General features: G+C 42.7%; 1 protein-coding gene across 1 annotated transcript in view; it reads left to right on the forward strand.

The window, feature by feature from the left end:
* Positions 1-16,786, forward strand: part of Gbs-76A (Glycogen binding subunit 76A) — a 73,691-nt gene extending 56,905 nt beyond the window's left edge. Inside the window, exons 4-5 of the mRNA XM_080271364.1 lie at positions 980-1,102; positions 12,846-16,786. Coding sequence (XP_080127490.1) covers positions 980-1,101 — 122 coding nt within the window. The 3' untranslated portion in view covers position 1,102; positions 12,846-16,786. The remainder of the gene's footprint in view (positions 1-979; positions 1,103-12,845) is intronic.
* Positions 16,787-24,287: the final 7,501 nt, after the last annotated feature.

Genomic DNA, 24,287 nt, shown 5'->3' on the forward strand with positions numbered 1-24,287 from the left:
AATGAATAAATAAATAAAATAATTAATTAATGAAGGTTCAACAAAAAACGTTAACAATGCTTTCACAACTGAAACTGGTTCCTTGGTGATTTGGTATACTGCAAAAAATTCCCCACCCAATTCCACCCAAAGCATCAAAGCAGAGATGGCCAGCACCGCACGAGTTCTAATAAGTAAATGGACCTAATTTTGTTAAATACACAACTCAGAACCACGTCTGAGGAGTCATTTTCAATAACCCTTGAGATACCCACTCGTTTGGCGATATCGCTTTCAAATGCTCGCCGACACTTTCCAACTGGTTTCAGTAGTCGTGTTATATGAGAATTTTGTATATGGGTTAGATAGCAACATAAAGTATGCTGCAGAAAAGTATGAGAAGATACACTTTCTGACTGTCATGGAGAAATCACGTATGTTTATAAATCTAATGCTGGCAGGTGACCGTCGGTGTAGCCAAACATAAAAGTACGTTCACCTCTCCTACCTGTCTCATCGGGTCATAGACGCTTGCATGACAGGTAGTGGACAAAGGTGCATATTATCATTCAAGCATTTATCAATTCAGCCATGAGACAGAGGGGCAGGAGAAATGAACAGGTTTTTGTAGCTGACTAAATCTTCCAGACTAAATACAAAATAGCAAATGTTGACAGGAATAGGTTAAGTAAATATGAAAGTTAAACCGTACAAACAAATAAAACAATTTTTGATAACTGTCAAATTGACATGAAACATTCTTGCTACCCTTACTCCAATGACGTACTCTTTACATCTGCTATCCTCAAACGACCATATTCAGCTTAGGGGATATTTTTCTTTGTAAAGGAGTTAGACGCATCCTACCCCTTAAGTACTACAGATTCTTCCTCGGTTGAATAAAATCGTCTGGAAATGGGAAGACTAAAGATACATCACTGGAGTGAAGGGATTAACCGTAAAAAGCTGGTTAAAGTCTTTTACGAGAAATTTCCCTCAGATCACCACGGGAGTTCGACGGACAGCCGGCACCACCACCACCACCATCAGCACAACTATCACAGTTTCAGCAGCGGCTCCCCTACCACACCAAACGACCCCTGGACAACTAGGTTCTTTTGAGGTCAGTATTAATCTAACCTAACTTAACTTGACCTGGCCTGCCCTAACCTCTATGCCGTTGCTGCTGCTGATGATGTACAGATAAGATGTCAAGACAAATAGATTCACTGTTACTGTACCTGTGTATATGAGGTCCAGTTTCAGCTGGGAGAGTGGCAGCCAGATGTAACTTTTCCCAGTGCTGTCCAAGTACGAATGGAGAACAGGTGTCTGTGTGGGAGAGTGATGCATGCGTAAGTCAGAGTGTTGTAATTTACTCACAAGCAAATAAAAAAGGAGAAATACTACAACACCCATATACATACATGCATCCATACATACATACCGTATATACTTTATATATGCATAAAACACAAAACTAATTATTGTGATATCATGACAACTAATGATGATAATGATGATGGATAAAACAGGCATTTGGCGGACACATAACTCGGCAGAAATGCAAGATAACAAAAAGAAAGTTTTCACACCATTAAGTTTTTTTTTTTTTTTTTTTAATGATTTCTAGACACAGACAGCCTCAGTAATGTCATGGCTGGAGTGACAGTAAAAAGGCACTGATTTCCGAACTAGCACGTCCTAGTCGGAGAAGCATCACAGTTTCCAGTATGCTGAATCGGAACAGGTGATAATATTGACTGTTACGATAGACAGGTGTGTGTGTGAAGCTGGGTAGACAGACACGTATGTAGGTATACAGGAAAGTAGGTGGTTAATCACGGCAGGTGAGGGGGCAGGTAGACAGAAGGTACACAGATAGGTAGGAAAAAGGTAGCTTGGAACACATACGTCATGAGATACAGTGGTAGACAGACAAGTAAGCAGGCTGATAGCTGATTGGTAGGTGGGAGACTACGTAGACTGACAAAGAAGAAGGTATTTAGGGGGGCAGACAGGTAAATGTTGAGGTAGACAGCCATACAGGTAAGCAGATTGGAATTTAAGTGACTGGTTGGTAGGAAGCCAGGCAGACACACATATAAGTCGGTATTAGAAGGCTGACAGGTAACAATGTTGCTAGGCAGACAACCACTGGTAAGTCACAAGTAAATTAGATAGCTACTTAAACAGACTAGTAAACAAACAGGCAAGAAAATAAACAGGCAGGCAGGTAAGTAAACAGGAATGTAGACAGGTAAGTGGGCAGCCACACGGACAGACAGTAAGGAATAGCTCACAAAAGGACTTCCTGGCTTCTAATCGAAAGAATAAAAATATCATCTCATTTCTCTGCTTCCAACCTTGTCTCCTATCAGCCTTATTTGCAGCGTCTGTTTTAAGCTTCTGCTTCCCCATATCTTTCCCACCCACGGCTTCATATCTACTGCCCTGCCGTTGCCCTCTCATCATCATCTATGTGATTCATTTATGCAGTAGTTGTTTCCTTTTTACTCTCTCTCTCTCTCTCCTTCCCTCGCTCCCTCCCTCCCGCCCTCTCTCTCTCTGTCTTTCACCTCCCTTCCTGACTCACTATACTCTTTTTATCTTAACCTGGTCCAAATTTTCGTCATTTCGCAGCTTACCTCACGTAGGTCAATTGAAAAAAAACAAAAAAAAAAGACAATAATAAGACTTCATCCATTCCATACCACTTCTTTGTAACCAGGATCATATTTAAGTGTTAATCTATTTTTAAAACATATAATTAAAGATGGAGAGATGGTAATTTTAGGCCAAGTTAGAGTAAAAGTAGTATAGCACCCCTTATTCATCACACCTCACTACCATCTGACTCGCTTACACCTTCCACTTACCCAGCTATTATCTCTGTTTATGCTGTTTCTCCTTACCACCTGTCTCACCTGCATCCCTCACATATCACACTATACCTGCCTACCTGTCTGCGTGTCTATAGCCTTTCACTTCCCCTGTTGCACCTCCCTATCCTCTTCCTTCCTTCCCCACGTAACTCATCACACTTTATCTGGCTATACCCTTTCACTTTCCCTCTTTCATCTACCTACTCTTCCTCTTCCCTTCCCTACTTATTACACTGTACCTACCTACCTACCTACCTGTCAGTCTAGTATTAAACTACCTCTTCGCACGAGCAAGCTCCGTCGCGCCAGCCGTAGACTAGTTTTAAAGCGATGAGGTTCCTCGTACGGCGCGCGAAGAGGTTTCTCGGGGTTGAAAGTACTGGAATATGAAGCAGCAGCATCACCCGCCTCTTCCCAAATATCTTCGTATCTTTTTTTTATACTGATATCATATTCATGTAACTAGTTAGTACCTTTACATTCACGAAATGCATTTGCAATTTTTAAAAATGTTTGTTATCATTTTTTTGTGTGTGATACTATCTTTATTTATAGATTTTTAGGAGACTGGTGCTACCCATTTACGATCAAACTACTGCTACCACTATAGAGCTCAGTGACTGCTACATGCGCACAGCCCATACGTTAACTTCTATCATTCCCAAGTTACCTGTGTCTCATACAGTGGTGATCCAGGCTACTTCACAGCTTATTTCCGAGAGCACTATATGTAACAGACTTGTAAACCATTCCACTTTTCACTACTGTCTTCGGAAAGGCCAGCACGTGGTATATTTAAGGCTGTGGTTAGATTACTACTATCGCCGCTAAATTCTAGCTGCCGTAATCCTAATCACTTCCTTTTTACAGTAGCCATAACTTAACCTAAATAACCTAACTTAACATTTCTAACAGCAGAAAAAAACAAACATGACCGGTAAATTCTAGCGGGTGAAGCTGAACTGTAGCAGTATTAACCTAACCTGACTAAAACTGACCTGACCTGACCTAACCTAACCTATTTCTAACTTAACTGGACCACCAAAACAAACAACTTAATTCTAGCTGCCGTAATCCTAACCGTGGTTAGGATTACGGAAGTCACCGCTAAATTCTAACTGCTGTAATCCTAATCACTGCCTTAAATTATACCACGTGCTTACCTTTCTGAAGACAGTAATGAAAAGTGGAATGGTGTACAAGTCTGTTAGATAACCTGACCTGATCTAAACTAACCTATTTCTAACCTAACAACCACCAAACAAAACCGCTAAATTCCAGTTGCCGTAATCCTAACCACCATTGGACCCCCTCTCAAGTATTAAAATATCAAGTATTAAAACTATTTCCTACCATTGGACTGATTCGGAGACGTTGTTTATCAGATTTAGCATATTATTTTCGCAATATATCACACGAGAGGAAACATAAAACAGATAACGGCAAATATGCGCTCCTCCGGCGTACCAATCTCACGATTTCACTCCCAGAGAGCACTCCCGCAGCATACCAACCCTTCCGTAGTCTCCTTCTGGGAAGAGGCTGTTCGGCCGGGGTTTAAAGGTACCAAACTGGGAAGAGCCTCTTCACGAAGATGCTTCGCGGGAAGGGGAAGAGGTTGTTTAATACTACCAGCAACATACATGTTTCTTCATCTCTCCCCGTTATACCCCCTTCCTCACCCACTGCCTGACTCACTTGCATACTTTTTTTTTTTTTCTTACCTATCTGTTTGTCTGTCCATAACCTTCCACTTCCCATCCTTCAGTGTTACCCCGCTTCCCTCTCTCCGACTCACCTACACCCCCACCCACCCTTGTCTAGCAGGCTCGATGTCACCTGAGCCACCTGAGTCAGTCACCTGTAGGTGAGAGAAGCCTATATACCCACCAACAGGTTCTCTAGGGGTTGGGTTAAGTCTGGCCTGGTTGCTTGGTTGCCAGGAGGAGCTGTTTGGTTTGGTAGCAACACAGAAGGCTGTGTGTGGGTTCTGTACAGTTTCTCTCATGTAGCTGAGTGACAGAAAAGGACAATGCTATTCCACTCGTACATCCTTCCACCAAACATTTTCGTGATTAGCATCATATTCTGCCATTCAAGATGGAGAGATGGCTATTTTACTCCGGGTTAGAGTAAAAAATACAATATTATTTATGCACATTATTAAAGAAGCGAATAAACTAAAGTTAGTAAGAATAAACTGTAATGCTGTGTTTTTAAGGCGACTTCTCGTCGTAAAAACACGAGCACTGGGACGGGGTCCTTTTGCTAGACCGGATGTAATGCACTAACAAAGGAACAGGGCATAAAAAGAGACAGTACACTGAATCACATCTATTGCTTAAATTCTACTCCTTACAGTGCTACATACACAATATTTGACACACAATAGAACAGAGATACAATAATACACTTATAACTTGATCCAATATACAATTACACAGGGCACAGGGTAGTCAGGGATATGTGTTACTGTTACTTAGAGGAGATATCACTGCACTGCAGTTGTCAGTTGGGAGTAATTGTCGTGTCACTGGTGGATAATAATAAACGGGGGAGTTCACTTGGATTCACTGTGATCGGGAGTCTGTGGAGGAGATGTTACTATAATAGAGGTAGGGTGCGTATGGCGACATCCGACACGGTCACCTAGTCGCGGGGAAGCACTTCATTTGCCTTTCGGCTCACTCACGCACCTACCTCCAATTCCACAGAAAACTCCCCGCTCCCTTCCTATAGAGGGGGACTGAACTGTTTAACGTTTACGCCGACTTGCTATGATACCACTGTTTAATATAACTTTTATTAGACACTGCCACTGTGCATTGGATCACTGTCACTGTATTAGGGGTCACTGTCACTGTTTTACCCTTGTTTCTTGGGTAGTTGAGTCACTGGTACTTACTGTCAGGGAGGCTCCCTTGTTTAGGGCCTCGACCTGAGGGGCGGCTCCTTCCTAGGGCCGCGCTGGTGGGGTGCAGGGAGGCCTTGCAGTCTGGGGGCCTCGACCTGATCGGGGGCCCTCGGGACTAGGACCGAACAGTCGGAGGATTCGGGCCTGCTTCCTCTGCTGCCGGGGCGTGAGGGAGCCGGGGTCACCGTCGTCGGGGACCGTGGTGGAAGGCCTGGGCGTCCGGGGGCTGCAGGTGCTCAGGGGGAGAGGCGCCGTCAGGGCTGGGCTGCGGCAGCGTCTCCTGTAGGGCTCCGACAGTGCTAAGGAGCGTTCGGGTGTGGGCGGTAACTCCGCAATCGGGCCTTGCCACCACTCTAACGCCTCCGCTTGGCCAAGAAGCCTGGATGGCGACGAAGGGCTCCCCGGAGGGAAAGAGGCTTGAGGGAGACTCACGCTCTTCGTGGTTCCCTGAGTGTGTTCATTGGGCTGAGATGGGGCTCTACTTCCCCTAGTGTGGACTTTGGCTGGAGCCGTGAACTTGCCCGGCGTGCGAGGGACACCAGTAGGGTGATCGGGGTCGCCCTTTCGCCGAGGCAAGAGGCCGTCAACGTGGCGTTCCTCCCGCAGTAGGGGACAAGCCGGAGTGAGGGGCTCAAGAGCCGCACTCTCTCCAATACGGACAGATCCTACCGTCAGGGAATTCTCCACCCTGGTACGTGCCCCGGCCGTAGCCGAGTGTCTGCCCGTACGGGAAACGACTAACGGAGAAACGGGATCACCCGTCTGCTCCGGCGAGAGGCCGGCCCCGAGTCGCCGCTTCCGTAATTGGGTAGCGCTACACGTACGGTAGCAGGGTCTCTCTACCCTGGATTGTATTCTGGCCGTAGCCAAAGTACAACTGGAGAGGGATGCACACAGGCAACTCTCTCTCCTCAGCGTGTTAAGGCCGGAGCCTGGGGTCACCCTTCCCGGCCTTCCCCTTTACACACTTCGTCAGGCCGTAGCCTGTGTCTATTTCTCTTTTATGGCCGTAGCCTTGGGCCTCTTCCTGCCCTAGAGGGTGTAACAAGACCGTCAAGACAGTGTTACCTGGGACTGACCTCTTTTCAGTCCCACCCCTGGTCTGACGGTCACCACCCCGCCCGCACAGTAGTTCAGTTTGCCTGAACGCCTGGGGTTGGGGCACTTGCGGGGAATAGGGGCTCAGGGTCGGGATGCCCCGATGACCCTCTTGCCCGGGGTCACTAACCTCACCGGTGTGTCCTCCCGGGATGGTGGTGGGGTGGCGGCTCGGTGGTGGTGTGGGAGGTGGTGAGGTGGGAGGTCCTGCGGCGGGCATTTTATAAACTAAAGTAGATGCATGGTTTTCTTGCCTAAGTTAAATCAAAACTGCTCATACATCCCTGCAATATTTCATTATAAAACAATTATACATAAACATGTATATTATGAATTGAACTATTTACCTATATACATAGACATATGAGGCATGCATACGTATGTCTACAGTACATCCTCATGTATTTATGACAATGCAGCTTATAAAAATACTCGTACATTATAATTACCCATCAACATACGTATAATTGTATATACACAAGTGCTTATACACATATAAATGAAGAATACACATACATATAAGCCAGTATACATTAACAGGAGAAAGACATATATACTTATGAACACAATCATTCAAGTGTCAGAATAATAAGTGTGACTGAAAAAGAGTAAGTGCGAGAATAAGGGAGGGTCTAAGGTAGAGACAGCGTTAGTGAGTGTGGAATGGGTGAGTGAATGTAAAATATAGGATTGTGTGTGTGTGTGTGTGTGTGAGAGAGAGAGAGAGAGAGAGAGAGAGAGAGAGAGAGAGAGAGAGAGAGAGAGAGAGAGAGTGACAATATGAGTTAATAAGTGATACTATGAGTTGATTACAAGCATACTGTTCATGAGTGTAATCTGGTAAAATTGTGGGACTGGGTGCAAAAGTGAGAAAAAAAAAAAAATGTGTGATAGTAAGGATGAGTGTGAATCAGGAAAAAGACAGTGAGTGAGTGAGTGGATAATACTGTAAGTGCAACTGAGTGGAAGTGTGAAAATGTGAATGCAATGATCTGACTGAGCAAAAATAAGTGTGACAGAGATCGTGAATACTCGTAAATGATGACTGTGAGTGGAAAGTGGGTGAGAGTGATTAGTAGTGTGAGGTGAGTGAATGTGAATGAATGAAGGTGAAAGTGGAAGTGTGAGACTGTGAAAAAGAAAAGGTAATGTAAGCCCCTATTTATGTGAGAAAATGAGTGGATGTGAGTGATAATGGGAGACTGAGGGAGAGATAATATGAGGAAGTCACTGTGAGAAAACTGTACTGTCCCTTACATATACTAGTACTGCTTCTGATGAATTGCGAGTGACTACCAGTTGGCCATGAGTAATAACTGTTAGACACCCAATGGGACTTCGTTCCAACTTGCTGAAGACTCCAAACACTTTCAGTTCAGTTGATGCATAAGTCAGGATGGAGAGTTGATGTGATCATAAACCAAGGAGATTCATTCCTACCCTCCTACAAAGGTTCAGTAAATTTCATATAACCACAACTTGATATTAATGTTGTGGTAGCGGCCTGGCGCTGCCAGGTGAAAATAAATCAACTCTTAACACTTTCAGTAACCAAAAATAATCTGAAACTCCTGTCTCCGATTTTAAACAGAGTTTATTCTTGCTATTTCTTGATGATTTTTCTCAAACTAAGGAAGGCCTTTAGTACTAGAGGGGGTTAATGAAGGCTGCATTTAATTTATCCATTTTGAGAAGTATTTACAGTGCTCGGTGGTAACCAAATAACGGGGTTATGTGGGCCCTACGATGGTGCCCCTGCTAAGTGGATGGACAGGTGCAAATATGGCAGCCATCCAGAAACCAAACCTCCACAATCTTCCAAGATGCCTTGCTATGGTGAGCCGCTGTCTAACACAGGGAAACATCAGTTCACTGTACAGGGCGGTCCTGTAGGTTTGGTTGCTTGTTGGCAGTTGATGGGTCTGCTTGATCAGGGTTACTCAACAATAAATAAAAAGCCTATAAAAAGTAGTAGTAGTAGTAGTAGTAGTATAAAGAAGTACAGTATTAGTAGTGGCAGTCACAGCAGTAGTCAGCAGTAGTAGTAGTAGTAGTAGCCTACAAAAGGTACCGGAGCCAACCCACCCCTGAATCACATAATCTTTACGTTTCTGCCTGGAATCATGCTAAGTCTGTTCTTCGCTCTACTAAAAATAATTTCATCCATACTAAATGCTCTCAACTCTCCAACTCGAATTCTTCCCGCTCCTTCTGGCACCTTGCCAAAAATCTTTCTAACAACTTTACCTCATCATCCTTCCCTCCTCTTTTCTGCTCTGATGGTTCTGTAGCTATTTCTTCTACTGATAAAGCAGATCTCTTCGCACAGACTTTCTCCTCCAATTCCACCTTAGACGATTCCGGTGCTGTTCCTCCATCACTTCCCCCCTCTGACTTCCTCATGGCTGACATTAAAATTTCTTCAGTTGATGTATTTTCTGCCATCACTGGCCTCAGTACTAACAAGGCATATGGGCCTGATGGGGTCCCTCCTGTTGTTCTCAAGAACTGTGCTTCTGTGCTTACACCCTGCCTAGGCAAACTCTTTCGCCTTTGTCTGTCAACTTGTACCTTTCCTTCTTGCTGGAAGTTTGCTCTCATTCAGCCAGTCCCAAAGAAGAGTGACCACTCCCAACCCTCCAACTATCGTCCAATTGCTTTAACGTCCTGTATTTCAAAAGTTTTCGAGTCAATTCTTAATAGAAAAATTTTAAGGCATCTTTCCTATCACAACCTTCTTTCCGATCGTCAGTATGGGTTACGTCAGGGACGCTCCACTGGCGATCTTCTCACCTACCTTTCAGACTCCTGGTCATCCTCCTTTCGGGACTTTGGTGAAAGCTTTGCCATTGCACTTGACATCTCAAAGGCTTTCGATCGAGTCTGGCATAAATCTTTAATTTCCAAACTGCCCTCCTACGGTTTCTATCCTTCTATCTGTGCCTTCATCGCTAGCTTCCTTTCTGGTCGTTCTATAGCCGCTGTTGTAGACGGCCATCGTTCTTCTCCTAGATCTATCAACAGTGGTGTTCCTCAGGGCTCTGTCCTATCACCAACTCTCTTCCTTTTATTCATCAATGATCTTCTAAGTTGTACATCTAACCCTATCCACTCATACGCTGATGACTCCACCCTTCACCTTTCCATTCGGTTCCCGCAACGCCCATCTCAACAGTTACTTCAGGAAACAAGGGATGAGGCTATGGCACACCTAATGTCTGACTTGGCTCATATCTCTGACTGGGGTAAAAATAATATGGTTGTCTTTAATGCATCTAAGACTCAGTTCTTACACCTATCAACCCGACAAAATCTTCCACAGGTATACCCACTAATGTTTAATAATATTCAGCTTAATCCTGCATCATCCTTGAACATGCTTGGGGTTTCATTTACTCGGGACTTGTCTTGGAAAGATCATATTACATCTCTTGTAAAATCTGCTTCCAAGAGATTGGGTGTGCTAAGCCGACTCCGCTCTTTCTTTACCCCTGCACAATTGTTGACTCTATACAGGGGTTTTATCCGCCCCTGTGTGGAGTACAACTCTCATGTGTGGGGAGGCTCCCCACATACAGCTCTTCTCAATAGGGTGGAGTCAAAGGCTTTTCGTCTCATTAACTCTCCTCCTCTTACTGACTCCCTTCAACCTCTGTCTCTTCGCCGCACTGTTGCATCTTTATCTCTTTTCTATCGCTACTTTAATGGTCACTGCTCCTCTGAACTGTCTGCTTGCATTCCTCCACCTCTACGACGGGCACGTAGCACCCGTCTGGCAGCAAACTCTCATCCCTTTTCTGTCCAACTCTCTAATGCAAGAATTAACCGTTACTCCCAGTCTTTCATTTATGCAACAGGTCAGCTCTGGAACTGTCTCCCTCTGTCTGTATTTCCTGCTGCCTATGATCTCCAGTCTTTCAAACATAGTGTGTCCAGGCATCTTAAAATGATCGGATCTTGAATTTGGCTCTCTATTGTATTTTGTTTTTCTCTTGGAGGGAACTGTTACTGCGGGCTCATGGCCTTTGGTTCCTTCTTCCTCGCATAAAAAAAAAAAATAAATAAAAATAATAATAGTAGTTGCAGTAGTATCTGGCTATAAATACTGTAATAGTAGAAGTAGTGTTAGTAGTAGTAGAGGTAGTAGTAGTAGTAGTAGAGGTAGAAGTAGTAATAGAGGTTGAAGCAATAGTAGAGGTGGTAGTAGTAGTAGTACTAGTAACTGCAACCCCTTGCCCAAATGAACATGAACCCAGTGGACTACAAACTGAGGTCATCCTTCTACTGTAGTCCACCATCCTCGTTTTGAGGGGGCAAACGGGAGGGAATTGAGGGATGTTTATATAACCAGGCATCAAAGCCACCTCTTCATATTGGTGCCACCATGAGAAGGCATCCCTCTACAGCACCACATCACTGGTGTGACATAATAAAATCTAGACTGGTTCTGTCTCTCTATATGGCACACCACATTACCATCACACCATTCTCATCTGACTGCACTCAACTCTACAAACACGTTCCTCTTTTACTGCTCTTATTTTACTACCATATCATCATCTTCACGCACATAAAGCATATAATTTCCCTTTCATATGCAGAAAAACTCCCTTCATCATTAGCAGGGGTAACAGCTGTCTAAACTTCTTCCAGACACTGGTGACTTTCATAGTTGAGCTGGTCTCTGCACAAAATCCCTTATTAATCACAGTAAAAATTCAGGCAGTCTCAAATACACACTCAAGACTAACATCTACTGTACACCATTTTCCCTCAGTCTTGGCAGAATCACACAGCCTGTGTCAGTACCCCCCCCCCTTTCTATTTTTAGGTGCATGAATCTGAGCACAGATTGTACAGTCTGTCACCAGAGGCCCAAGATCCTCCTGCATGCCATACACCTTCACATGCGACATGTCAGTGGGTTTTGAGAAAAAATCAAGTTAAATCTGTTCTAACAAAATTACAAAATCAGACTAACCCCTACCCCACTCAGTAATCAAACTCACATCTTTTCAGACATCAGATCTCTTCTCTTGCCACTTAACTGCCACCTCCCCCTCTTGCATATGGCATACTCATAACTGGTTATGCAATGGAATCTTTCACTCTGCTGATGAGGAGGTGGTGCTGTGTACTCCGGTGGAGCAAAGCAGCAGCATTTTTCACCTAGGAGCAAAAGCTCCTCCTATTTCCCTGTACCTTGTCAATAGGAAGGACCCTGGTCTAACCTTAATGAGGTGTTGTCTACTACAACAGGGTGCTGGTTCACCACATGGTATATGAACTGTAGGATGGCCCTACAGAAGCAGCTGCTAACCTGTGGTTGATGGGTTTGCTTGGCCAGACAGGCTGAGATTAGGTAACAACTACAATAGCTCTGCTACATACCTAATGTACCTACCCTCCAAACATCACAAAAGCTGAGTTATAGTACTACCAAAACGTCTGTATAAAGCATGAGGCCAATGACTGCTGTCCACTAATGACCAACTGTTCACTCCACCAAACATAACTTCTGTTCTTTAATTTTACTCATAAAAAGTTTCCAGAGAAATTGCCCATCCAGTTATTCTTAACATTTTCTTACACTATTCATTGTTTTTTCACTGTCTTATTATATATTGTCCCAGTGAAAAATAAAGAATCCATTAGCAAAATAATTTAGGAATTCTCATGGCTGTATACAGCAATGGTACTGAAACCATTAGAAACATTAAAAGACTCTAAAAAAGGAATAATTTCAATACCTAAAAAAAAATACGGTATGTTTTTATAAACAGTGCATTAAGACCATAGTTTACCTCAAACTATGATAAACTATGATAATTAGTTAGCTAATGTAAGCTCTTTAAACCAGTGTTCATAACTGCCTGGCAGTAGCAATGTCTTGCTTAAAACTCTCTCAGTTCCAGTTCCACTGGCCACATAAATCAACCTGTACTTATTCTGCCTAATCCTTTTTGCAGGACAGTGAGTGAAAACAACGGTGATATCGATTCCCATGGTTCTCTCACTCTCACTTCACTTTGGTCAACGTGTTCTTATCAACTCGTCCCTCTGGCCAACTCGTTCCAATCGACCAGTTTGCTCCTCTGCTCAACTCATCACTACAACAAAGTCAACTCATCCCCTGGATCAACTTGTCCCTAAGTCAACTTAAAGAATGTGCGTGTATTAACCCTTATAATTTTAAGTTAGGTATGGTATTAAAATTTTGGGCTGTGTTAAATAGGTTAAGTCCAATTGGGGTAGGTTATTAAAATGGGTTGGGCAATAAGGGTTGAGTTGAGAGATCAGAGAGGGAGGGAATTTCAGTAATCCACACCATTTATTATTCCAAATCTTGCCTTGCCATTTCACCTACCAAAGAGATACCATAAAAAACACACACACACACACACACACACACATAGGTATATACACTTCACAACACTCACAGAAGCAATGACAGCTAATCGTATGATGTTTGATGGCATTATGAATATTTTCCATTTTTTCATATCTGCTAATTTGTTTAGTCAGGTCTTTTGAAGTCCTCTGTTGTTTAATTCAGTCACACTATAACCAGTTTCTGCCTTGCTAATCCCTTCCTTATATTATAAAGCTTGATGAGTACTCAAGTTGCAAATTAATGCGAGTCAGCTATAGTTGTTACAGATACTAGCATCATAGATAAACTCGCTTCTCTTCTATCCGTTTTGTGATAGGTTGTGTCAGAGTGAATGGTTTTTGAGATAATTCCCTTGTTTTTATCGTCTGCCTAGTCTATGGTCTGTGCAAATGAAATACTAAAGGTAGAAAAGATGTAGGACTTACCTCTAGACTCCATGCTAATTGATTCTGCAGACTCAATGAAATAAAGCTTATTTTAGTAACTGCTCTTTTAGTATGGTCTGTCTTTATTACTGTGTGTATTCAGTATAAAAAATGAAAGATTAGTTATGTACCGATTTATATATACATTCTTACATATATAAATATAAAAACATGTTTTGCTGCTAGTGTACATACATGTTAAGTCTAAGTGTATACTGTATATACTTCTCGGTACAGTTTCAACGTTGGTCCGTATAAGAAGCTTTTATAGCCATGTGTGGTTAAAAATTGTGATTGGGAAAACCTTGGAATGACAGCCACTCTGCAACCCTACCACACTGTTAGTTCTACCACAAATTTCCCTACTGATAACCCAGCAAGGAGCAGTAACTCAGTTCAGTTCCAACTCAAACCTTGGTAAAACTTCTTGCTATGTGTAAAAGAAAAATACCAACAAAACAAAATGTACTTAATGTTAATAGAAAAGTTTTTAGTGTGCCAAAGTCCGCAAGTCAAGGGAATGTTATATAGGCTATACCTTGTGACTTGCCACTAACTAACCTTACCTCATCACCCACAGAAATCTGAACACTCCACCTCATTCTAGTTCATTAGGCCTAATGCAAATGTACAGTCCCCCCCTTAGAGCCCTATTATATTTAGAAAGTGTTATAACACCTCATTAAACAGCATACTATAAACAAATGATACTTTATATTTAACAAGTATACAGTAAGTCATCGTTATATGCTGCCTTTTATAAGCCCATTTTTGCAGTTAAATTCACAGAACACTGGAGAGAGAGAGAGAGAGAGAGAGAGAGAGAGAAAGCCTGCCTATAAAGCAGATTTGCTACATCAACAAAGGCTGGAGAGGGATGCATTCATGTGGTAGCACTGATATAACTGGGCAGTAGAGATGCCAGTTATACAAATGTTCCTCAACTCCCTCCCTATCTTCCCAAAGGGAGGATATTGGCCTTAGGAGAGGGCAGCTTCAGCCTGGAGGCCACTACACTCACATTCAGATGAGCCTGTGGTTGCAATTACTGTTACGAAATTCCCCCAATTTACAGTACCAGTGATATTTTGGAACATACCCTTGTCATATAACAAAAACTTACTGTAACTTACTATTTCCTAAATACATACCTCACAACTACAAGAAGTGTCAGGATTTCAACCTCCACTTTGCCTCATGGCAGCCAATGTACAGAGATATAGCAAAGGAATCAAAATAATTAAAGTGTCAAGATTTAAAATACTTCTATCAAACATGTACTCACAATAAATTATCTAATACCAATAAAAGACACCCTCACTATCAAAATACAGTACTACAATTTACTCCCTGATTCTGGGTGATGTCCATTTCAGTATAACCTTGTTGTTACCAGATGATTTTATTTAACTTAAGAAAGGCATCCTGAACTGTTGGGGAATACATTTATTAAGGCTATAGCTAACATCTCCAGTTCAAAAAGCCTCTCCTCAACTAAGTAAAGTCATCAAGGCATGGTAAGAATATAATGACAGACGTACCCAGGCTCAGTGGCTTTGCAAGGCAAAAATTTCAGAAAACAGTCATAAGGATTGAATTCCATGAACTATGTGATGTACTCTTTATCTTATTCCTGTTTGTGAAGACTTAGTCAGCACAGGAGAGGCTTTCTGAATCACAGGAGTAGATATTGTCCACATTAACCCCTCTGATACGAGAAGCCTTTCTTGTGCTAAATTATCTAGTGACAGCATGAATAGAATAAAAATTACACATCACATGACTGAAGAGGTAAATGGTTTATAACTATCTGACCACTGTGCTGCGACCATACTGCCCTCTTGCCTTCTCGAAGTGGTTCTTTTGGGAATAAACCAGGGCAGGCCTTGGTGGAACCCATTTTAGTCTGAGGGTGCAAGAGTGAGGGAAGAAAGCCACTATGAATACTGCTACTGTAAAATAAATATATATATTATTGCATGATAGATGAAGAAGTGTGGAGGAATATGACAAAGCAAAGATGAAAGTATTGTTTCACTGAAATCTTGTTTTGAGAGATTTCCTTGCCATTTCTTCCTTAGGCATCATTTCAGTGGCTTTCTTCATTTCACTTTTTATGGTTCATTTACCTGTGGTCTTGGTTTTAATTGCTGTTACTTCCACTGATTAGGACGAGATTTAAAATTTCCTGCAATACTGCAAAATGGGCCTTACATTATACTATAACATACCTAATGGTCATAATCATGTGCTAAGATTTATTTTCAACTCACTTTAAAATTTGTTTTTTGTAAATTGGATGATGATGTAAATATCATTGGAATTCAAGTGAAACCCCTCTAAATTTATGTCTACTAAATTTAGAAGGGTTTTTCAACATACTGGTATATATAAAATTATGTCTATGTAAATCAGACTCTGTACATATTATTAACAAAAAAGGGAGATGGTACCGGTATGACAACCTTTAAACAATGCCATGCAGATGTTTTATACAAACAATACAGGAATACATATATAGAACAAAAGATCCCAACAGAACACATGATATCACATTATATCTATAATACACAAAATGATACTAATAACCCAAAGTTACTGACAACTTTAGACGCCTTGATGTTTCTCGATGTAAATATTATCATAATCTTAGCAAAGTCCAGTGTTAATCTTACATAAAGCAACTTTCCCCCTCCCCTTCCACAAAGATTAAATATGTATCAAGGGTATCAAGGGTTGCTGTATACAGCAAAGGAAGTAATTATGTTACCTGAAGTCTAACCAAGATGGTCACAAAAACAACACACACAGCAATGCTAGGAGATACGTTTTTGCTTGAAGGATGTAATAAAACTGGACGGAATTTTCGAGTAGAGAGATCATAGAGCGCTTTCAGTATATTTTGCTTTTGTAGAAAGTCTTGAGTTGCTTTGTTTGGATCTCACGCCAGCAATAAAGACAGACAGCAATTAAATGCAAAAACAAGAAAAATTATGTCTGTCTCCAGCCGGTTTGTCGAAAATTCCGTCCCCTGATAGACGAGTTTGTGTTCAACAGTGTAAGAGAAAGTTGGAGGAATAAAGAATATGTAAATGTATTCTGTGTTTGTTTAATGCCTGTTGAATACACTACAAAGTACCAAGATGGCAAACTAAAGCAATGGACAACTACAGTAAAACTTCAATATAATGGACTTCAACAGACTGTAATTCGCTTTTATCGGAATCTAGGAGCTACCGGACTAAATTCTTATATGTCGGAAAAGTAAGATAAAGCCAAAAGCAGTCCAGATTGTCTGACCACTTCAGCTATGTCCACCACAACAAGGTAAATAAAAGACATGTTTATCAGTGTACAGTACAGTACAGTATATATATTATACCATTTGATTACTGTATAATATAGTACAGTACAGTATAGTAATACCTCGATATACGATACCCCTAGATACGATACCCCGGCTTCACAATGGGGGTAAAAATACCACCATACCCCGCCTAATGATGGCCAAACCCAGGTTTAACGATGGGTTTTGATTATTTTTACCAATTTTGATGATATTTTAGACTAAAATTGTGTGATTAAGTTGATTTATAAACTGTTTTTAGACACAGACTAATGTGTTTTATCCATAGGTGGGATGAACATTGTCATATTGGGATACAGTTTACTAAGCTTGACTTTTTCCAGACTTATATTTGACGATTTTCAGATTGTATTTGTAGGTTTTAGTAAGTTATTTACAGGAGATAGGCTTACTTCTGTTACAGTTGTTAGGCCATTTAGATTGGCTTTAAACTTGTTTTTGGGCTCATTTGGGTGGGTTTTGAGTTTGGTTTGGGGGGAAACCCAAGGCTGGTAAAAGCTCCACATTACTTTACATGTTAAAAGTACCCTGATATACGATGCCCTGCCTAACGATGGGGTTTTACCTATCCAATTACATCATTAAACTGGGGTATGCCTGTACTGCAATAGTAGTGAAAACAGTTTAAAAGCCGTTGGTGCAATCCGAACTACAGTACTGTCTGATATACAGTATTGGAAAAAGTCCGGGTTAGCAGGAGGAAGTCTGGATGTTGCTTTTATCGGAATTTCGCTTTTTTCGGAATGGCTTGGGCCCCAATTAGTCTGAAATAGCGTGGTTTTACTGTACTTTGATATATAAAGTATGCACTGGAGCATTAGATAAGCAATTCTTCAGCGGTGTAAGACCAATCTCACGTAATAAGAAGCTGCTAACGAAACAATTCAAATTATTTTACAGCCACTTTGAAGCATCATATGAACAATGCAAACATGGATCAAATTTCTCCCTAGTGACCTTTACTTACAGTACCGTAATATCCATGTCCCTTTGCTTTCTAGACCCTATTACACCACATCTGTAGTTGGAAAAAAAAAGAGGTTAAGATAACCATCATACATGATGATGATGAACAACCCCATTCAGGGAGATAACAAAGACTGTACACTTCCAATACATGCAAATGTTCTAATTAGAATTTATAACAAGAAATGATGTTGATAATTATATTTTCATTCAAAGGTAAAATTGCTGCATATTCAAACCGATAATGCTGACTTTTAATATTCAGAAAAAAAGCAGCAGTACAATCATTTGAAAATTATCATAGCTAGTCCCACAAAAAATCAAACATAACAATAAAGTAAATGAATGCCCAGAGGAAAGAAAAAAAAAAATTCCAAGGGCAAGTTTAAGATTTTTTCAGTGAGGGAAAGAAGGGATAGGGATTTACATACAATTCTGTAAACTGTAGAATTTTTTTAAAGTACAGTACAGTAAATCACACTTGCACAACCGGGAAAATGCCTTCAAGGTACAAGCGAGGCCATTTAAATCTGAAAGCACTGAAAAGTTGCCTTACATCCCTAGGATGCCTAAAGTATATCGATGGCTTTCTGCCTACCAAGTTTCATGCCTTTATGACAAACTGTCTGGCCTGTGGCCCTCTTTTCAAGATTTTCAACATGCTGCTCATGTGTGAGAAAATGCCACTACTTGACGAGAGACTCACAAGGGCTTGGCCCTTGCCCATATATACACAAATTTTTAAAATATTCAGAGCAGGTAGCTAGTCTGAAAATGTGAACGCCAAAAAAAAAAAAAAAAAAAAAAAAAAAAAAGGGGTGGGTGGGTGAGGCAGATGGTCAGGACTTTGAGGTGAAGCCAGGATTCTATGGACTGAATAATGTGTTGATAAGTGTCTGGCCTATTTCATTAGGCTTGCTGTTGATAGCCCTCCCTCTTCTTTGTGTGCCTTCTCTAGCCTTATTTTCTGAACCCTATCTCACCCTACCCACAGCTTGGAAAAAAGGTTAAGGAGGAGGTGGATGTCGATATACACAAAGGATATGATTCTACTTTGTTCTATGGTATTGTATTCAAGATCTTTAAGATCATAAAGGGGGACATGTGCTGTTTATGCCCCCTACCTCTCACCCTCAACACACAGCACTGACTATGCTTAAAGCTAAAATGGTTCATAAATGAACAATAAACCTCAACCACCCCTTGGATATAAGAGGTGTTTAATAACACTAATATATAAATAAAGGCTGCATCTACCTTCTCAAATTTCATGGGGTCATTCCATTCCGAATCACCCAGGGCTCCCCAGGTCACCATCAAAGAAAACTTTGAAAAATATCACATAGATAGTACCATCAAAGTTATGCATATATCCCAAATTTTATGTCAATACATACAATAGTTTCCAATTTATCTATCTATCTATCTATTGCCAGACGCCTCAATCCCGTTTGGGGTGGCCACAAACAAATCGCCTCCAAGTCGCCCTGTCCCCCGCCATTTCACTGCCCTGCTCCCAACTCACACCCCCCTCTCTCATATACCTCTCCACCCCATCCCTCCATCTCATCCTCGGCCTCCCCCTCCCTCTTCCCCCGTCCACCTCACTCACATACACTCTCTTTGTCAGTCTTTCACCCTCCATCCTCTCCACATGGCCAAACCACCTCAGTGTGTTCCTCATAACGCTTCCTATCACATCTACATCCACACCACAACGCTCCTTTATATCCTCATTCGTCAGCCTGTCTCTCCATGTGACTCCACAGGCTCCTCTTAAATAACTCATTTCCACTGCTCTCACTCTTGACTTGTGTCCTTCCAACAATGTCCAAGCTTCACTTCCGTACGTTAGAGTTGGTATCACAATACTGTCATGTAGTAACTTTTTCACTTCCATGCTCACTTCCCTGTTTCTTATCACTGCTTTCAAGGAACCAGCAACCTTTCTTCCCTGCTGTACCCTTTCAAGCACTTCACCCTCCAAACCTCCATCCTTACTCATCACACTACCCAAATACTTAAACGTACTCACATTTATGACCTTTAAAAAAATCACAGCAAACTTTTTGTTTCTTGAAAAATGCATTTTTGTCAAAGTTTGGAGAAATATACAGTATATCTATTGCCAGACGCCTTAATCCCTTATACGGGGTGGCCACAAACAAATCGCCTCCATGTCACCCTGTACCCCGCCATTTCATTGCCCTGCTCCCAACACACACCCCCCTTTCTCATATACGGTACCTCTCCACTCCATCCCTCCATCTCATCCTTGGGCAATCCCTCCCTCTCCCCCTCCACCTCACTCACATACACTCTCCTCATCAGTCTCTCACTCTCCATCTTCTCTACATGGCCACACACACATATATAAGAAACGGAATTTGAAGGTGAATGTAGGGAAGAGTAAAGTGATGGTCTTTGAGAGAGGTGAAGTCAGTGAATGTAGAGCGAGGTTGGATGGTGAGGAATTGGAAAATGTGAGTACGTTTAAGTACTTGGGTAGTGTGATGAGTAAGGATGGAGGTTTGGAGGGAGACGTGCTTGAAAGGGTACAGCAGGGAAGAAAGGTTGCTGGTTCTTTGAAAGCAGTGATGAGAAACAGGGAAGTGAGCATGGAAGTGAAAAAGTTACTACATGACAGTATTGTGATACCAACTCTAACGTACGGAAGTGAAGCTTGGACGTTGTTGGAAGGACACAAGTCAAGAGTGAGAGCAGTGGAAATGAGTTATTTAAGAGGAGCCTGTGGAGTCACATGGAGAGATAGGCTGACGAATGAGGATATAAAGGAACGTTGTGGTGTTGATGTGGATGTGATAGGGAGCGTTATGAGGAACACACTGAGGTGGTTTGGCCATGTGGAGAGGATGGAGGGTGAAAGACTGACGAAGAGAGTGTATGTGAGTGAGGTGGAGGGGGGAAGAGGGAGGGGGAGGCCGAGGATGAGATGGAGGGATGGGGTGGAGAGGTATATGAGAGAGGGGAGTGTGAGTTGGGAGCAGGGTAGTGAAATGGCGGGGGACAGGGCGACTTGGAGGTGATTTGTTTGTGGCCACCCCAAACGGGATTGAGGCGTCTGGCAATAGATAGATAGATAGATAGATAGATATATATATACACATATACAGTATATATATGTACATCTCCCTAGTATGCGAGTATATGGGAGGCAGAGGACGATGCGTACTAGGAATTCGCGTACTGTGAATACATAAACTTATGGGAAAAATTACATATGGGCGGCACCCCCCTTCATGGGCAACCCTTGAGATGCCTTTCAGACCTAAGTATTGTACTATACAGGGAAACTATCTAAGACATATTACCTAAGATAGAGTAAACCAACAAGATTATGGCTTTACTAGGTAAATCAACAAGGATATGGCTTAACTAAACCAACAAGAATATGGCTGCTCACCTTTACCCAAGAGGACAACAGGCGTGATGGAGGTAAGAAGAGGATCCGAGGAAGGATGAGGCACCTAGCGTGCATCTCCTGCATCACCCACCACACCACCCAACACACCACCTTCCACACCACTTTCGTCACCAGCACTTTCGACACTTTCGCTAGCTAATGCACTCACTTCATTCATAAACCCTTCAAAGTCTATTTCTGACACCTCAGACATCGAATCAGTCTCTTGATCCTCCTCAGGATATGGCTCTTCTGATGCTGAAAGGAGTGATTCCTCACTTTGTTCAAGCCGAAGGTAACGGGTGATGAGTGTTTGCTTCCGTCTGTTTACTTCCTGGTCGTACTTGTCGGCGTAGTAGCGGAAGGTTTTGTCCAGTGAAGACATCACCTCCTCCGCTCGCAACTGAGAGCGTTCGATGACCTTGAATTCTTCCTTGAATTTATCAAGAGCACACATTACCCAGCTGATCTCCATCATGGACAAATCTTCACTCTCCATCACTGGTGTTGCTGGCTTTTCTGCTGCGATCTCCTGCTCTGCATCAACCTCGTCCACTCGCTACACGATTTCCTGGGGATCCTGCTCTGCTGCTGCTGCTGAATGTAAACCCCTGATCTCCTCCAGCAAGACGGCCTGAAACCCGGGAATAGCTTGTGCACTTGTGAGAGTGGCTGCCTCAGCTGCGGCCAGGGACTGAAAGCCACTTCCAGGTGCGATTTCACACAGGTGCGGTGCGAGGAGGCGCCAAGCATGGTTAATTGTTGCAGTGGTTATATCTGCCCAAGAGGACAACAAGAGAGTGATGGCATCCTTGAGGCTGAATGACTGCCAAAAAGCCATAATAGTCTTCTCAGGAGTTGAAGTTGCTTGTGCGGATGCCGTGCGTAGTGAAGATGAACCGGGTGAAGCGGGTGGCGAGTCCAAACCATCCTCGGCATCCATGACATCATTTCCAACTGTGTTCAAGTCAAGAATTGCCTGCAGTTCCTCACAGCTGTCGGTCTTGCTGCAGAGGTGATCTTAAAGGATTTGGTGGTATAGCTGCTTAACCGTTGCAATCAACTCCTGGTCTAGCGGTTGCATGAAAGAGGTTCTTGCATTCCTTGCTGAGGTCCGCTAGCCAGGTTGGATGACTTGGGGCATTATCTAGGATGAGAAGCACCTTGAAGGGGATGCCAAGTTCCTGGGATTTTGCCTTGGTATCAGAGATGAAATGCAGCAACAGCCACTTGGAAATGATGCTACTTGTCATCCAACCATTGGAGTTGCTGTACCAGTATACCCCGCTGTCATCCATGCAGTGCAGATTCTTGCAACATCTGGGGTGTGCTGCAGTATGCACCACAAAAGGACGCATCTTGTGTGAGCCTGATTTCACGGTGAACATGACTGTTATCCTGCTCGTCAATTTTTCTGCCCCGGGCCTGGCACTGGTGCTTACTAATATAAATACACTTCAGCATAGCCTTGTAACAGAGGGCTGTTTCATCAATGTTATAAATTTGGTCCCTGCTGTAGCCGCCCTCATCGATTATCTCCTTTAGGATGGCTGGATAATCCCTGGCTGCCATTTCATCCGCTGATGCATGCTCCCCCATGAGGCGAATGTGACGTAGCTCCATCCTCTTCGGAAAGTGGCAAAGCCATCCCACGAAGGCTTTAAATGGTTTCTTTACAGCAAGCGTCAGAGCTGCAATTTTGTAGAAAATCTTGGCCTGGTCCCTGATGTAATGCCAGTTCAGTGGAATTCCTTCCTTCTCCTTCCCCAGGATAAATGTAGCCAGGTTTGGCTCCATAAGAATTATAGCCTGGCTGGTCTGCCTGCTTCTCCCGTCCAATGCCACAGTCCCATATGTCTTCACGGTCTTCTTTATGGCCTCCCTGTTAGCCCATATAGTTCGCACGGACGATTCTCCCACGCCTAGTTCCTTGCCAATGGCCGTGTTACCCTTCCCACTCTCCTTCTTCCTAATGACTTGCGTCTTCATGGCATAGGTGATGCACTTCTTCCTGGAGGAGGGGGCAGACATCCTGGCTCACAGAAAAAATAGCCTCAAAGTACACGGGGACGTACCTGGAACAGAAGTGTACCCTCTGTGTGCATGTGTTTCCTCTGCTGGGACTCTCACCTCACCACCCTCCAAGCGGCGCACATGGGCATCATGTGATGAGTGAGCAGCATTGACGTCACAAGGTGGGCGGAGCGTAAGTAATTGTTATCGCTTCTTGGGGGGACAATGTTGCGTACTCGGGGTAACGCTGGATTTGGGCCACTCTTCGCCCCCCGTCTGGCTTACAAGGAGTTCAATTTGCATACTAATGAAAAATACACACACACACACACACACACACACACACAAAAAAAGGTCCTCGCATACAAGGGGGATCACATACTTGGAACTCGCATACTGTGGGGATGTTCTGTATATATATATATATATATATATATATACTGTATATTAGAAGCACCAAGATATGCCCAGATACCAACAATGAGAGCAGAAATACGGGCCTCATGTATGCAGAATAGACTAATGGGAATAATGGAAGGATACACCAAATACTTAAAATATGGATTACAAGTATGTAAGTATGACTTAGTTAAATGAATAATGCAAGAAAAGCTGGAAAATGGAAAAGACCAGTGGATATGTGCAGCAAAAACATGGGGTACATTAGAGAAAATGGTTAGAAAGTAAACCAATAAAAATTATCCATCCATCCATCCATTGCCAGACGCCATGTATCCCACACGGGGTGGCCAAGGGCTTAGAGTTAATTGTTTTACAGGGAGGGGCACTAATCCTCCACCAACCCCACTTGACACGTAGGGA

Source organism: Coenobita brevimanus, chromosome 45 (assembly GCF_032717465.1).
Source record: "Coenobita brevimanus isolate Jiangsu-jjx chromosome 45, ASM3271746v2, whole genome shotgun sequence".
NCBI lineage: Eukaryota > Metazoa > Arthropoda > Malacostraca > Decapoda > Coenobitidae > Coenobita > Coenobita brevimanus.